A 15,933-nucleotide genomic window follows, 5' to 3' on the forward strand; every position below is an offset into this window, starting at 1 on the left:
TTCAACCAGGAAATAAGAAGAAACTTTCTGACAGTGAGAACAATCAACCCATGGAACAGAAGTTGTGGGAGCTTCATCACTTGAGACTTTCAAGAAGAGACTGGACTGCCATTTGTCAGAAATGGTGTAGGGTCTCCCACTTGGGTGTGGGGGGGGGGTTGGACTAGATGACCTACAAGGTCCCTTCCAGCTCGGATTATCTGTTTATAAGAAGTGTGGACATCCAGTTGAAATCCACGCATCTTCAAGTGGCCAAGGCTGAGAAAAAAATTGCCCAGGACATAGGGCCGAAACTGTCAATTGTGTCAGCGATATCTTTATTCTAGCTCAATAACCCTCACTGCCCTAGGAAGACAAGACAAGGTTTGAGTTTTATCTGTGAAGAGCATAATTCTTCGTAGGGCACCCAAACTTGATCTTGCCTCCAGGCCTGGAGAGATCTACCTGCTTTTTCACCTCCTCTTAATCAACTCAGTCCGTTTCCAATGATAAACTTCACAATTAGATCTTTCCTGCCCAACTTTGCCAACGTTTTCTAATAAAATCCCATTAATATTTAATGCATAATTATTAAATATTTAAAAATTTAAAAGTGAAATAGTTTTCTTTTTTTTCCAAGCGTTGCGTCTGATGAATAATTTACAGGCTGCAAATGAGCTTACGCAAGGGAGAGGTTTGTGGTGGTGGGGTTCTCTGCAACCTGTCTTTTCCAGCTGCCTAAGTGAGGTTGCCCAGCGGCATCTTCTCAGTTGGGTAAAGTGGTGACAGGATCATTCCAAGGCTGTCATGGCATGTGAGAATGGCTGTGGGAGGCAGGGAAGAGATGTCGCGTACCTGAAGTGTTAGACAGCAATAGCAATAGCCCTTAGACTTATATACCACTTCACAATGCTTTTACAGCCCTCTCTAAGCAGTTTGCAGAGTCAGCCTCTTACCCCAACAATCTGGGTCTTCATTTTACTGAGCTTGGAAGGATGGAAGGACAAGTCAACCTTGAACCGGTCAGGATTGAACTCCGGGCAGTGGGCAGAGTTAGCCTGCATCACTGCATTGTAACAAGTGTGCCACTATATGCCTTCCTTCCTTCCTTCCTTCCTTCCTTCCCAAGCAATAGCAGACTTATATCCTGCTTCACAGTGCTTTTATATCCCTCTCTAAGCAGTTTACAGAGTCAGCCTATTGCCCCCAACAATTTGGGTCCTCATTTTACCCACTTCGGAAGGACGAAAGGCTGAGTCAACCTTGAGCTGGTCAGGATCAAACTCTGGGCAGTGGGCAGAGTTAGCCTGCATCGCTGCATTGTAACAAATGTGCCACTATGGCTTCCTTCCTTCCTTCCTTCCTTCCTTCCTTCCTTCCTTCCTTCCTTCCTTCCTTCCTTCCTTCCTTCCTTCCTTCCTTCCTTCCTTCTTAGCACTTAGACTTATACACTGTTTCACAGTGCTTTACAGCCCTCTCTAAGTGGTTTACAGAGTCAGCCTCTCGCCCCCAACAATCTGAGTCCTCATTTTACCACCACGGAAGGATGGAAGGATGAGTCAACCTTGAGCTGGTCAGGATCGAACTGCTGGCAGTCGGAGAAGTAGCCTGCAATACTGCCTTCTAACCACTGTTGCCACCCTGGCTCTTTGGAAGGACTGAAGAGAGAGAGAGAGAGAGAGAGAGATGGCTGAAAACTGAGCTACCTCTCTTTCCCGCTTGCTTGTCCCTCACCAAGAAGGCAGGAAGAATTTTCCTTTACTTTTGTCCTCTCCAAAGTTCCCCCCTCCCCCCGGTTATTCTTGTTGTTTGGCTTCATAGTTCGGCCTCCTCGCTGGTCTGTCGGCTTTCTCCTGCCTAAGCAGTATTGTCTTTAAAAAATGGTTTTCATAAAGCGGGCTCTGGGAAGAGAAGTAGAACATGACGAATATTCCAATAAAGAGGGAGCAGATACCCCCAGATCTGGGACTTCAGCGAGGAGGTCAGAGGGCTCTCCAAAAGTACACCCGGAGGAGCCATTGAGCATGGAAAGGAAGCTCTTCAGTTCCAGACAAAGGGCCAAAGGAAGAAATGGACTTTTGGGGGCAGCGCGAAGGGTTGACAATTACACGTGCCCTGAGCTTGGAAATGATGACGAGGAAACCGAAGGAGTTAAAGCCAGGAGCAGAGAAGGCCAGCTGGTTCCTCCGAGGGTTACTCCGGAGAGTTGACCCCAAGATTAAAGGAACATTGCCTTCTGCGGAGCTCCTTCCTCCCACTGACGCAGGGAAGCGGTGTTTGTTTTCCTTGACACATCTGCAAGTTGCGACACCTCGCTACTCGCCATGGAAGCCAGTCCATTAGTCTCGGCCATTATGCAAATGGAGAAGGCCAGGCTGACCTTTTCAATCAAGCGGGGGAGGGGGATGTGACCGGGGAGAGAAGGGAAATCATGATGGCCGATCGGGTCCATCCTGCCTACGGTGAGAGATTGGGAAAGGGAGGATCACACCGAAGGAATGGAGCATCCATGGTTTCAGATAATAGAGTTCACCAACAATTGGTACCTCTAATTTACATCTCGGTAAATTAGTACCAAGTGGGGAAAGATGGAGGAAGATACGCTGCCTAGGGAATGCTTAGATAAGAGAGCATTGAGCCCACAGCTGTATAACGGGAAGAGAAAGAGACGCAGGAAAGAACAGCCTACCTCATCAGCCTGAAAAACAGACGGCAGATTTGTACTTTCATGCTTGCGAGATTCTATTAGCGTACCTTTCAAGAAAGTAGAAATTACTTCATTTGGATGTTTATGGAGATTCTCACTCGTCCAGGTCATGGTTTGGCCCAAAGGTGCTTTTTCAAATAAACCGCTTCCTTTTCCCTTGAAGACGTTTCGTTTCTCATCCAAAAAGCTGCTTCAGTTCTGATTGAAGGGTGGATCATAGAAAGATTTATATTTCCTGCAGACAACTGGTCATTTGCACTCTTTTAGAGAGTCATTGAAGCCATTTGGAGGTTTATCTGTGCTCTCAGGGTCATCTGAATAATGCAAATGGAACTGCTGAAAGGACTGTGTTGTAAACAGGAGATGGTTGGTGTCATGTCCCTCCCTCTCGGTTGGACTGTTCAGTTTTGACGTAGATGGCTTCTTTGGCTCAACTTTCAAACCAGTGGTCTTCTCTGTCCAGAATGTGGACTTTCAAACCAGATTCATTTGGGTGTGTTTCCTTTTTGGTCTACCTGGAATGGCTAATCATCTTGACCAAGAGCCAATAGAGTTCCAGATGTGCGCAAGTATCTTGACTTCAAAAGTTCTGTGAATACCCAACAAAAGGAAAGTGTTTTTTTTTAAGACGGTATTTTGATAACGTCAACTGAACGTGTTTAGGCTTCGGAGCCTTCAAGGAATCTTCGTTATGCAAGATGACAGACACCCTGAAGTTAATGTTTTTTTTTTGGGGGGATGGCGAGGAAGAAGAAAGGAAAAATAATGTTGATATTCAAGTTGTTTTTACCCTGGTACGAGCCACACGCACAGGCTCCATTTCACTGTCACAGAAATTAAAGCACTGAACAATAACCTCATTATGCATTGCTAAGTGTACTGGTGCGCATAACTACTTATAAAATGGAGATATTTCGATTCCCTTTTAGTTTTTTGGTGGATCGAAGTAAACAGAGTGGAAGATTTGTCCTAAGACTGAAAATGCCTGTTATTGAAGGAGTTTTTTGGGGAGAAAAAAAAATCACAGTGGATATTAAATGCACGAGAAATTATCTATGATGGAACCATATCTCTGAAACTGCCTTGGGGTTTTTAAAGATGCCAATAGTTGAGATAATTTCAGATTGTTTTCTGCTTTGCTTTTGGTAAAGATAATCTCACAATTGCCGTGTCACCTAATGGAGGCCTTCTTTTCTTCCCCAGGCTTAATTCAAGTTTTTCTCAACCACATAGGAAGCTCTTAAAAATACCCTACGACATAAACTCTCTTCTTTTCAGCTCATTCTGCCAGCCCTCTGAAAAAATCCTGGCAAATGATACCAGCAGATTTTATCTCTCCACGGAGCAGAGATCATAAACATGTGCAGATCTGGAAGCTCTTCCTGTACCTCTCCTAAATGTCCTTACCTTAATACTATCCCATTTTGTTTTATGTCCTTCACACAGGGTTGCAGAAAATCCGCTAAGTCTTTGAGGAGCTGCTAACAACTTAAGTGAGCAGAGAGATTCCTTGTCCGAAAAAGAATACAATGCAAATTTTTGAGAAGAATAGAATAGACGGGTGTAATGTTACAAGTGTGGTGTGCTGGAATGGGGTGGGAAGACCAAACCAGGTAGAGATTGGTGGAGAAATGGGCCAAAACCTGAAAACAACCTTCCTTGTAGTAGCTTGCAATGTAGCTGTAGGAATAGTAGAACCTTGCTAAGTCTTTTCAGGTAAAGGACTAAAGGTTTTCCACACTGATAAAGGTGCAAGGAAAGAGAGGAAGAGGACAAGTAACCTCAAGATATATAGACTCAATTGCAGTGGTGATGGGTTTATGCCGTTGGAAGACCTGAAGGTCCAAGTTGGAGAAGATCTATTTGATGTGGTCACTAAGAATCAACTTGATGGCACATAATCGGTCAATCAGAACTCTTTCCAATAGATGACTGATCAGCTGGTCTACCTGTACCCGTCAATCATCAGGTAGATCTTTCTTAGAAATGTTCCAACTCTGATATTAATTCATTATTTGAGCTTACCTTGAGGCGCACAGAGTTTGCTCATTTTGTCAGATGTTTTGGAGTCCAATATTATATTGGACTAACCGCTTCTCAAGTCTGTTATAATAACGTTAAGTGAATAGAAGGTGACATAACTTGTGCAGAGAACTTCTTTTTTACACACTTGAGTGCATACAGTGGGTACCTTGGTACTCAACTGCTTTGGAACTCATTGAACTTAGTGGTATTCAATGCATTTTGACACGAAAATTTTGTCCCGGTACTCACTATTCAGTACTCAACACACAAACTAGAATTTGTTGGGTGTTGGCTGCCTTGTGACTTATTCCTTGGGGAAAAATGGTTTGGTACTCATTGTTTTTGGTACCTCTTGGAACCAATTAACAATGAGTACCAAGATATCACTGTAATTACTTAGGAGTAGTTGTTTCCAGACCCCAAATAAGAAAACAGTGAAATTTGGACTCTCACATTCAGAATTTTGTGACACCTCCTTTGAGAGAGGCTTCTACCTAATTCCTGTAGCCTGCTAAGAGTCTTTCTTACTGTTTGTTTTCTCATTTTTTCCCATACCTGCAGAAATCTTTTCGCTCAGACAAAAATGTGTAGATGTGCTTGCCTGGGCTGTATGTTTGAGATCTACTTCTCAGGTTTTTAATAATAGTTGGGGGTCTTTGAAGTCCATTTCCAAAACTTTGCTTTTCCTATCCTGCCAGTCCTTCCAGTTGTACATGGAGGTACCTTTTAGGTTTTTCTCTTGCTGAAAGATCCAGTGTTCTTTTAATATTTTCTTTTTTTCTTTTGAACGAGGAGTCAAGGAAAGAAGAGGGGAAAATATCCCAAAGAATGACTAAAAAGACTCTGAAATGAGCGGAAAGGGATTCTTCTGCCAGACAGAGTCGCACTAATCTCGAAAAGTGTTCGGATTTCTGCACCTGCCATATTTCAGGGTTTGATTGTTTGGAATCTGTAAACAGCTGCATATAAATAGTAGGCATTCAAATTTGCAGAAGGATGTCATGTTTAACTGTACCAGGAATGTCAGCTTCTATTTACTTAGAGATTTGCTGAAATCTGCAATTTGACCAGGGGTGTCTAACTTTGCATGCAACTGTATGTTAAAGTCTGTGTGTTTTAAAATAGAAGATTCCCATGGGCTAGGATTTTGATCCTTATTCCTCTCAAGCTTTTCCTTCTTGTAGTTTGGAGGTATGAAACTTCGGGGTAGTTTAAGAAGCTTGTGTCCTGGCTAGAATATCTGGAGACAGGTTGTCCTGTGGTGACTTGCAGGCTGGATCATTGTTTGGCCCACTTTCTGCTTTTCTGGAGATCAGCAGCGTGATTCCTGATGGAGATGGAAGCTTGCTTCACTGTAGGGTTTGCTAGTTAAAATTCTGCTTTGAACGCAGTGACATTTTCATTAGAAGACAGAAAAAGCTTGCCCCGTGTTTTGTTTTGTTTTTCCAAAATAGCATGAATTATTCACTCCGGTTCATGTAAGCGCTTGGGGGTGGATGGCTAGGATTGAACGGCTTTTGAAGGACAGGTGTTCGACATGGAAAGTGAACGAGATGGGGGACCTTTGATGTCCCAGAAAACAGGGTCCTCCCTTCCCCTTCACATGAAGTCCGTTTTGCCTCAAGGCCTTTCCAGATTGGCTTGCCTAAAAAGACCAGATCAAATCCAAGGTGAGATCCTGGCACTAGGATCCCATAGCTCTATGTGAAACTTAGTTTTGGAGAAGAGCAGCACTTTGAAGACAGACCTACAAGGGAGAGTTTTAGAAGCACATCAACTGCCCAACAAGGGGGGAGAGATCAGATATCTTGGCTAGAATACCAGTCCACTTTCTATGATAGCTTCCTGCTTATGGTTAACTTCTTCTCCTAGATCTCTCTCTCTCTCTCTCTCTCTCTCTCTCTCTCTCCTCTCTCCCTCTCCCTCACCTCCCTCTTTCTCTCTCCTTCCCTCTTCCCTCCGTTCCTTCCTCTCTCCCTGTCTCTTTCTCTCTCTCTCTCTCTCTTTCTCTCCCTGTCTCTCTCTTTCTCTCTTCCTCTCATTCTCTCTCTCCCTCCCTCTGTCCCTCCGTCTCTTCCTCTCTCCCTGTCTTTCTCCCTCCCTCCCTCCCTCTCTCTCTCTCCTCTCTCTCGTCCTTCTATCCCAAATCAGGAACATAGAGTTTATCTGCCAAACAGATCAACTACAAGCTCCATATTAATAAACACTGAACTTTAACTTTTGATGCCATCTTGGTGGCCCTTGACCAACCGTGATGGATGTCCATTTCTTAGAAGATCTGAGCAAAGGATGAGAAGATGCACAATCACCTCATCTTCCCTCCATAGTAGATGTGGGGTGGGAGTTGAAAAAGTTAAAAGGGTGGCTGTGATTGACTCCTCCCACTACTACCCCAATACCCCCTTTTCCTTCTCCTCTACACTACTACCCCTGCCACCTTCCTTCCTTCCTTCCTTCCTTCCTTCCTTCCTTCCTTCCTTCCTTCCTTCCTTCCTTCCTTCCTTCCTTCCTTTCCTTTCCTTTCCTTTCCTTTCCTTTCCTTTCCTTTCTTTTCCTTTCCTTTCCTTTCCTTTCCCTTCCCTTCCCTTCCCTTCCCTTCCCTTTCCTTTCCTTTCCTTTCCTTTCCTTTCCTTTCCTTTCCTTCCTAAGCAATAGCAGACTTATATATTGCTTTGCAGTGCTTTCACAGCCCCCCCTCTAAGGAGTTTATAGAGTCAACCTCTCACCCCCAACAATCTGGGTCCTTGTTTTACCCACCTCGGAAGGACAGAAGGCTGAGTCGACCTTTGAGCCTGGTGAGAGTCGAACTGCCAGCAGCAGGCAGACAGCAGAAGTAACCTGCACTACTGCAGTCAGTGAAGTGGCCAGAAGACTGTTGCATTCCTGCGCGAGCAGTAAGAGACCCACAAAAGCTTCAGGTCACAATGCCGCTCCCCTGCCTACCTCTCCATCGTGGGCCCTCAGCATCCTTGAAGCTCAATTGAGTGACCTCCTTAAAGGAAGTTTCCTGAGTTGGAATAAAAGCCGGTGAGACTTTGGGAGGTTACTGGTGGGTGGCGATGGCAGCTCTTTTGCTAACGTCATCTTGCTTTTCAAATCTCCTTCGATGCTGACAAAGACAAGTAATCAGCCACCCCCAGAAACATTTGAATGGCTGCCTTTGCTGTTCCAGAAAGCAAGGTTAGGCCTTCTAGGTATTCTGCTACAGGAAACAACAAGCTCTGGCTTTTTATTTCTCCTGAGGGCATCAGCCGAAAAGCCGAGAAGCGAAGTCCATCCCAGAGATTCTTTCCTAAAACACGTGAGTTGCTTTGTGTGATGGGAGAGTTACAATGAAGCCGAGAGCATCATGGCGTTAACAAGCCTTTGTGATAGGACAAGAAAACGTTGGGTGAGATCTCACCATCTTCTTCATAGATGAATAACCAGATGACTCAGCTCGATGGTATGGCTCAACCATACAATGAATGGTGAGGGAACTGGGCAGGTGTAGCCTAACAAAGAGAAGATGACAGTCTTCCAATATTTGAGGGGTTGTCACCTAGAAGAAGGGGTCAACCTCTTCTTCAAAGCTTCTGAAGGCAGGACCAGAAGCAACGGATGGAAAGTAACCAAGGAGAAAACTAACCTAGAACTAAGGAGGAATTTCCTAACAGTTAAAATAATCAACCGGTGGAACAGCTCACCTTCAGAAGTTGTGGGTGCTCCATCACTGGAAGTTTTTAAGAAGAGATTGGACAGCCATTGGTCTGAAATGGTTTAGGGTTTCTTGCCTGAGGAGGGGGGTGGACTAAAAGACCTCCAAGGTCCCTTCCAAGCCTATTATACTATATTCTATATCAGTCATTCCCCAAAATGCCAAATAGTGGTTATAACTAAACTCTCGTTTCCAAGTAGATCTTTTTTTACATTTGTCTTCAAACTGGCCAAGATGTGTTATAGGCGTCTTAATATAATATTGCAGCTTGGAATGTTTTGTATTTCTCTGAAAAGAGACCAATGGTGTGTAGTTTCCCTGTCTTTGAACAACATTTGTAGCAAGAAACAGTGGAGAATGATCTCAATACTCGGGATCTGCATTCACAACTGTCAAGGCCCCTAAGCAAGATGCCTCTCATTATTGTTGCTGTTGTTGTTGTTACAATCAGTTGCAACTATGGGCCAATTCCATTGTAATGCAATGATTACAATAAAAGTAAAATGAACCCAACTTCAATCATAAGAAGGAAAACCTTGCAGAGAGAGGCTCGCCTAAACCCCAGACGCCATGCTTGAGGAACATCAAATCAGCAAGGACTTCCAAAAGGCGACCAGAATTCGCATTGATTTTCAGAGGGCGGGAACGGGGTTCTGTGAAAGGAGGCTGGTCCCTTCCAACCAGCACCCCCTGTTCAAGCCCGTTTATCCATGCCAGGAAAGGAAGACGGGCAACTGAAACGGAGGGTAATGGGAAACAGATGTCATGGATGGCAGAATCGCTCAATCTCTTTCACGCTCATGCTAATTTATCTCCAAGGCTAGGAAGAAGCTGGCAATTAAAAGTCCATCCAAACAATGCTGGGGAAGGAAAATGGGAGGGCGGCTTAATTCTTAAGGACGTGCTGCTGAATCCCTCCTCCCATTCTTCTCCCAGCTATTCCCGCCAGCTGAGTGGAGCCAACGCCTGCTACGCCTTTGGCTTTGAGAATTTGGACCGGGGGAGACTTGCATTGTATTCCGAAAACAAATGCACAGTTGGGTGCCTGGAATGCGCTAATACCCGTGGCAGCTTTTGTCGGTGATTAAATCCCCCTTGGCACCCAAAATGGATTATAGTTCTTTTCTCTGGTAGGAGGAGCTTCTGTTTTTAGTCTGGGGGGGGTCTTCATGCTAGCTAAAGAGGGGCTAGGTGAACGCAACACGGGGAGGATGTTGAGGTCAGAGGGGTCCTACTGGTTTCCGTAGCTGATTACGGTTAGGGCAAGTTTTTACCAAAGGGTGGAGCGTGCCAGGAAGTGGCTGCAAGGAGACCATGGAAGGCCCATGGAAGAAGGTAGAAGCTTTGGGTGTTGCTGTATCTGGCAGAGCAACCTGTATCTTTGTGTCTTTAGTTGGAAGGACTTCATGCAGTAGCAGAACCAGCTCTGGGAATAGGCATAAACTACAAGTCTTATATCAAAAGAGGAACTGGGATGTTCCAAGTGATAGCTCCTTCCTTCTTCCCTCCCTCCCTATCTTCCTTCCTTTGTTCCTTCTTTCCACTCATTTCATCTCCCTCCCTCCCTCCCTTTTTTCTGCCTTCTTCCCTCCCTCCCTATCTTCCTTTGTTCCTTCCTCTCATTTCATCTCCTCCCTCCCTCCCTTTTTCCTCCCTTCCTTCTTCCTCTCATTTCACTTCTTCCTTCCCTTCTTCCTTCCGTACTTCCTTCCTCTCATTTCATCTCCTTCCTTCCTTCTTCCTCTCATTTCACATCCTCCCTCCCTTCTTCTTTCCTTCTTCCCTCCCTCCCTGTCTTCCTTTGTTCCTTCCTCTCACTTCCTCTCCTTCCTCCCTCCCTTTTTCCTCCCTTCCTTCTTCCTCTCATTTCACTTCTTCCTTCCCTTCTTCCTTCCGTACTTCCTTCCTCTCATTTCATCTCCTTCCTTCCTTCTTCCTCTCATTTCACATCCTCCCTCCCTTCTTCTTTCCTTCTTCCCTCCCTATCTTTCTTTGTTCCTTCCTCTCACTTCCTCTCCTCCCTCCCTCCCTTTTTCCTCCCTTCCTTCTTCCTCCTTTCTTCCTTCCTTCCCTCCTCTTTCTTCTCATTCCACCTCCTCCCTCCCTCCCTTCTTTCTTCCTTCCTCCCTTCCCTCTCTCCCTTCCTTCCTCTCATTCCCACCTCCTCCCTCCCTCCCTCTCTTGCACCGTACATAAACCATGCTTCCTTCCACCACGCTAACCAATACAGACAGTAGGAACATAAGTTATATCCAGGTGACAACATGGGCATCTTCTCTAGATGCCCTTTGACTGCTAGGATCTGGGTGCTGTCCTCCGGCTCATTCTACAACCAGACTTTTGTACAACATGGTCAGATCATCTTCAAGAGCAAGGTTGGGGGAGCCCTGATGGGAAAACTGCACCCCTAGAAACCCCAAGTGAACCAGGCCTCTCTGCGAGAGCAAAGCCTAACCTTTTGGGGTGCAGGTGGCTCATGTGTAGCCGATATTCCGGCGTGTTTTCCGTCCCCTTTAACTGTGGCACTCTCTGAATTCAAATGTTAGGCCCCCGGCGCCGAGACCCGGTCTCTTGAAATTGCCGAGTTGCCATGTCACACCGAGGGAAGTGTAGAGTCCTTCTCGTCACCAGCAGCAGCACCTTTAACATGCATGCCGTATAAAAACTAAATTAGAAAGTGCTGAACATTCCTTGAATGACTGCAGATGTTCAGCGGGAGCCACCTCTGTCCTCCTCTCCTGCAACCCGGTCATGTGGCCACGGAGGGGACGGGAGAAAAAAACGTCACAGCCTTCGGAGCACAAGGGCCTTTGTTTATTATGGGAATCTGCTGTGCTGATGAAATAAGCTGACTTGGGTGGCATCTTCGACTTGTGTTTAACTAAAGCTCTTCTCGGTAATTAATGGGGGGATAAATCGTGGTTTAATTACTCAAAAAGCACCTTGGGTGAAGGATTCATGGTAATTGTTGTGTATTCCCCCTGAAGGATTCACTCGACTGGCAGCAAACTTTCCTAACGATAAAATACTGGCTGAGTGGCAGCCAACTCTGCTGCCTTCTCTTGGCCAAAAATCTGCCACAGAGAGAGGGATGGCATTCAGCTATGGACTTTGCTGTTTTGTGTAGTTCGGAGAGATTTTGCCCCCCCTTCGTCCTTTTCCATACAGCTGGAATTTGTTCTGCTGTTAACCAAGTTCCTAGGTTTGGCAGAAGAATGGAATGGAATAAGAATAAGAATGGAATAGAATTGGAATAGAAATGGAATAGAATAGAAGTAGAATAGAATAGAATTGGAATAGAAATAGAATAGATTAGGAATAGAATAGGAATAGAATAGAATAGGAATAGAATAGGAATAGAATAGGAATAGGAATAGAATAAAAATAGAATAGAATTGGCATAGAATAGAATAGAATAGAATAGAACAGAATAGAATAGAATAGAATAGAATAGAAATAGAAATAGAAATAGAAATAGAAATAGAAATAGAAATAGAAATAGAATAGGAATAGAACAAGAATAGAATATAATAGAATAGAATAGGAATAGGAATAGGAATAGGAAACGTAGAACACAGAACAGAACAGAACAGAATACTTGATTTGGCCAAATGTGACATCTACTGTTAATTTACAAGTCTGGTGGCTGTTGGTGGGATTTTGGGAGGATTTCCCATGTAGTCAGGCCTAACATCTTTCTGGTTCAGATGAGATTTTCCTTAAGGACTTGGTTCCTTCTCACCTACCTCCCAAGGGATCTTCTAGACAAGATTTCTGGATTTTGTCCACCCTGCTTAGGAGTCCACTTCCATCTTTAGACAATCCTGGTCTCTCGCTGCCCTTCGGTCTCGCCCAACCTGGGCAGCCTTAGTCCTTGGTTCAGTTTTTACGGTGCCTTACAAAAACTCTTTGGAACAGCATTCATTTGCTTCTCCAATCTTGCTTTCTACTACCTCTGCTGATTTTTCTCATCTACGTACAGATCCTGTGGGAACGATTCCTGACCATGCTTTAAAAAAAAAAAAAGTAATCTCTTTCTGCTTTGTTTCAGAATTAAAGAAGCAACTGGAAAGTGCGGAGTTGAGTAACCAGCGCTTAAGGGAGATCTTTGCAAGCAAGATTAACGAATTTCACAGAGCGTGTTATAAACTGACCGGATACCATATTGATGCTACGATTGAGAATCAGTACCGTCTGATGTCCACGTATGCCGAGCACAAAGAAGACTGCTTGGTCTTCAAGGCAAGTTACATTTTTTTTCCTCTTCCCCTACACATATACAGATTTAACATTTCTGAGAAGATGGACAAGTGTGAACATCAACGGAATGTTCTTTGGGGTCTTGGCAGGCTTGCTCCAGTGATACCAGCAAACCCTTTAGACAGTTATCTCCTTTGGGAGGTTAATGTTAAGATGTTCTTCAAGAAAAGTCTTTGGACTACTTGACCTTTTCCCCTTTTTCTTTTGGACTGACTAGAGCAGTGTTTCTCAACCTTGTGAGCTTGAAGGTGTGGACTTCAACTCCCAGAATTTCCCAGCCAGCATGAAGTCCACACATCTTCAACATGAGACGGTTGAAGAACACCAGAGTATCCATGGCCTGATTCCCAAACCATAACAGCAGCAGACGTTGGACCTCCATTGTTTTGCTTTCCAAAACATGTCCTTGTTCTGACCTAAGGCTTCCCAAAATCATGAAGCCAACTCCTCGTCCCCATAAAACCCCTTTTATTTAGGTTAAAGGGAATTCCTCTCCAGCAAAGTCCCAGCCAACAGTCTTTTTCAAGAGATTTCACAACTACAGACCTTTATCAGGCTTGGAGAGTTGCTAGGCCGATACCTTCCAAACGCCACTCTGTAGCAGACAATACTTGGCAAGAAGTCAGATCTTCACCCTAATGAATTGAACTAATTGTCTCCTGCAAACCCCATTCCCCTTTCGCTTCTCTTTATTCCCTCTGGGAGGGGCCATTCACCGTCCACCTGTGCCCTTACTCCCAAGTCGACCCTTGTTTCTTAACTGTTCCCTTCTCCTGGCAGCTCTGTGCATGCGCACACTGGGAACAGGCTCCAGCTATTCTTCTTCCCCACTGATCTCTGACTCCGAAGGCAGCTGATAACTGTCAGATAGCCCTGGCCCCATCTCTGCCTCCGACGCAGAGCCCTTGTCAGAGTCTTCCCCAGACTCCAGGACTGGCCCATGTTCCTCCCCAACCTCCTCACTGTCCAGTCTTCCACCAGCTCCACTGGCTGCTGGCGGGCCACAACAGTCCTACACTTTTTAAAATCCCTTTGCCTGTCCCTTTTATCCTGCCAAGAATCCCTTGAGGTTAAATTTGTGGTCCAAAGCCATGACAGGATTTAATCAAAGATTAAATCACAGAAAGCGGACACCATCACCCCTCCAACCATCTGGTTTTCATCGGAAAGTGAATAGTCGACCGTTCTGATCAAAGGTAAGTAATCAAGTTCCTGCAATCTTTTAGCTGGATCAGAATCAGAGAATGCAGAAATTGTCTTAGTTCAAGTTTGACCCACGCATTTCAGAGCAGGGGTCTCCAACCTTGGCAACTTTCAGATTTGTGGACTTCCATTCTCAGAATTGCTCTGAGAATTGAAGTCCACAAGTTTTAAAGTTGCCAAGGTTGGAGACCCCCGTTCCAGAGGACCGAATCCAACCACATTTATACCCAGATAAAAGGGCAAACCACTGGCAGAAAATGAAAATATTGCTGGTGATCATGATTGAAAAGCTACTTATTTAAGCAACAAAACAGCAACCCATAATATTTAAGTTGAACAGTTCATCACCATTGTAAACACCACATCCAACATCATGTTTAATCTGGTCGGCCAGGGAAATGGCCAGATTTCCAGTGCCTTGCACATGTTGTCACAGGGAAGTCACAACTGCTCCATGCAACATGGGTGACATGAATAGAGGCGACGCAGAATATATGGATGACACAACTGTAGTTTTTAGTGCTGGAATCCAGCAATGTTCTTGAAACACCATGAAGGGTGTTCATCTTTTGAACCAGGATATAGGATCTGGGTTAATTCAAGCTTGGAGAACCCCAGAGGAAAAATCTACAAGGGTATCTTGTTAGACGGATGTCATGCGTTATCCATGTTGAAAGATGTGCAAGGGCTATTTTGAGCTTCTCCTGGCACGCAGGTGATGTGGATCTACGTCTTTGCTATGGCTCCCTGCCTTGTGTTTCTTTTTTAAAAAAGAAAAAAAACCTAAAAGTGCTCTTGTAATACGTTTCAGCAGGGTTTGAGAGGCAGACAATTTTGTACAAAGTAATATATTAGAATTATCCTTGATTTTGGCAGATATAGTCTATTACGGTTGCTGGTTCATTAAAGGTCTTAGTTGGTCATAGACATTTCTCTTATTTATGTAAGTGACTGTAACATGGAAGCAGCTCATTGATCAATACAGTGGCTCTGCTTATTAGCTTAGATTTGAAGAATTTCATTTCCCGCATAAGCCGAGTTGGATAACTTCAGTCTTCTAAATACCACCACCGAAGAAAAATATACGGCATTCGGCTGTAGGACTGGGCAGAATGTTTGCGTCCTCTCAAAACTCAAAATAAATCTGTTTTGGAATGTAAATAGGGCTGAGCAGGATGGTTTTGCCAATAAATAACAGATTAGAGACTGTAAAGGAGAATATTTGGCATCTTTGGTGCTCTCTGAGCTGGGTTGTTTCCTTACAGACATTTCATTATCCAAACTAGGTAACATCATGAGAGCTAAAAGGGAGTACAGGCAAACTTTTAGCATTGATTATGTTACCTAGTTAGGTCATGAAACGTCTGCAAGGAAACAGCCAAGCTCAGAGAGCTCCAAAGAGCCCATGGTCTTCCTCTTCTTCTTCCTCCTCACCTCCTCCTCTCCACAATCCCTGCTTCCTTCTAGCACCGATGATGTTCCCTAGCTGGGTAATGAAACATCTGCAAGAAATCAAGCACGCTCAAAGCTATTGTGTATAAGCAGGGAGCAAGGCACCCTCACTAGCACTGATGATGTTTCCTAGTTGGGTCATGAAATGTCTGCCAGAAAAACCATCAAGCTCAGAGAGCTCCAAGGACCCTATAGTCCTCCTCCTCCTCTACTCTGCAAACCCCATTCCCTTCTAGCACTGAGCACCAGGGACCCCACATTAGAACCCATTGTCTATCCTTAGCTGCTTGACGATGTGCGGACTTTGATTCCCAGAGTTCTCCAGGCAGCACACTGTTGTGGTTAGCCGGCAGCAGGTGCGGACGGTTGAGGAGAGCGAGGACTCAGATGAGGGGCCAGGACCATTAGGGAGTGGACTGCTGCCTTCAGAGATTGTGGGGGCTGGCAGCAGCGATGAGGAGGTTCCCGAGGAGCCTGTGCCAAGTGCGCGTGCACGCAGGGTTGCTCTCAGAAAAGAGCAGCTGCAACAGCACGAGCAACTCGGGAGTAAGGCTGCAAGGTAATGGCCCCTCCTTCAAGAAGGTAAAAGCCAGCTGTGAAACGAGCGTTC

At 44.9% G+C, this 15,933-nt stretch overlaps 1 protein-coding gene across 2 annotated transcripts in view; it reads left to right on the plus strand.

The window, feature by feature from the left end:
• The window catches only part of MAD1L1 (mitotic arrest deficient 1 like 1), a 301,718-nt gene that overhangs the window by 207,701 nt on the left and 78,084 nt on the right, over positions 1–15,933 (plus strand). For both annotated transcript variants that reach the window (XR_015745184.1, XM_087942214.1), the window contains one exon: positions 12,460–12,650. Coding sequence is in view for 1 of the 2 variants with exons in the window: in XM_087942214.1 (XP_087798340.1) it covers positions 12,460–12,650 (191 nt within the window). In the remaining variant the exon portion in view is untranslated. The remainder of the gene's footprint in view (positions 1–12,459; positions 12,651–15,933) is intronic.

This window comes from Notechis scutatus, chromosome 12 (assembly GCF_049901735.1).
Source record: "Notechis scutatus isolate UNSWTSFEM ecotype Mainland chromosome 12, rNotScu1.2, whole genome shotgun sequence".
Classification (NCBI taxonomy): Eukaryota; Metazoa; Chordata; class Lepidosauria; order Squamata; family Elapidae; genus Notechis; species Notechis scutatus.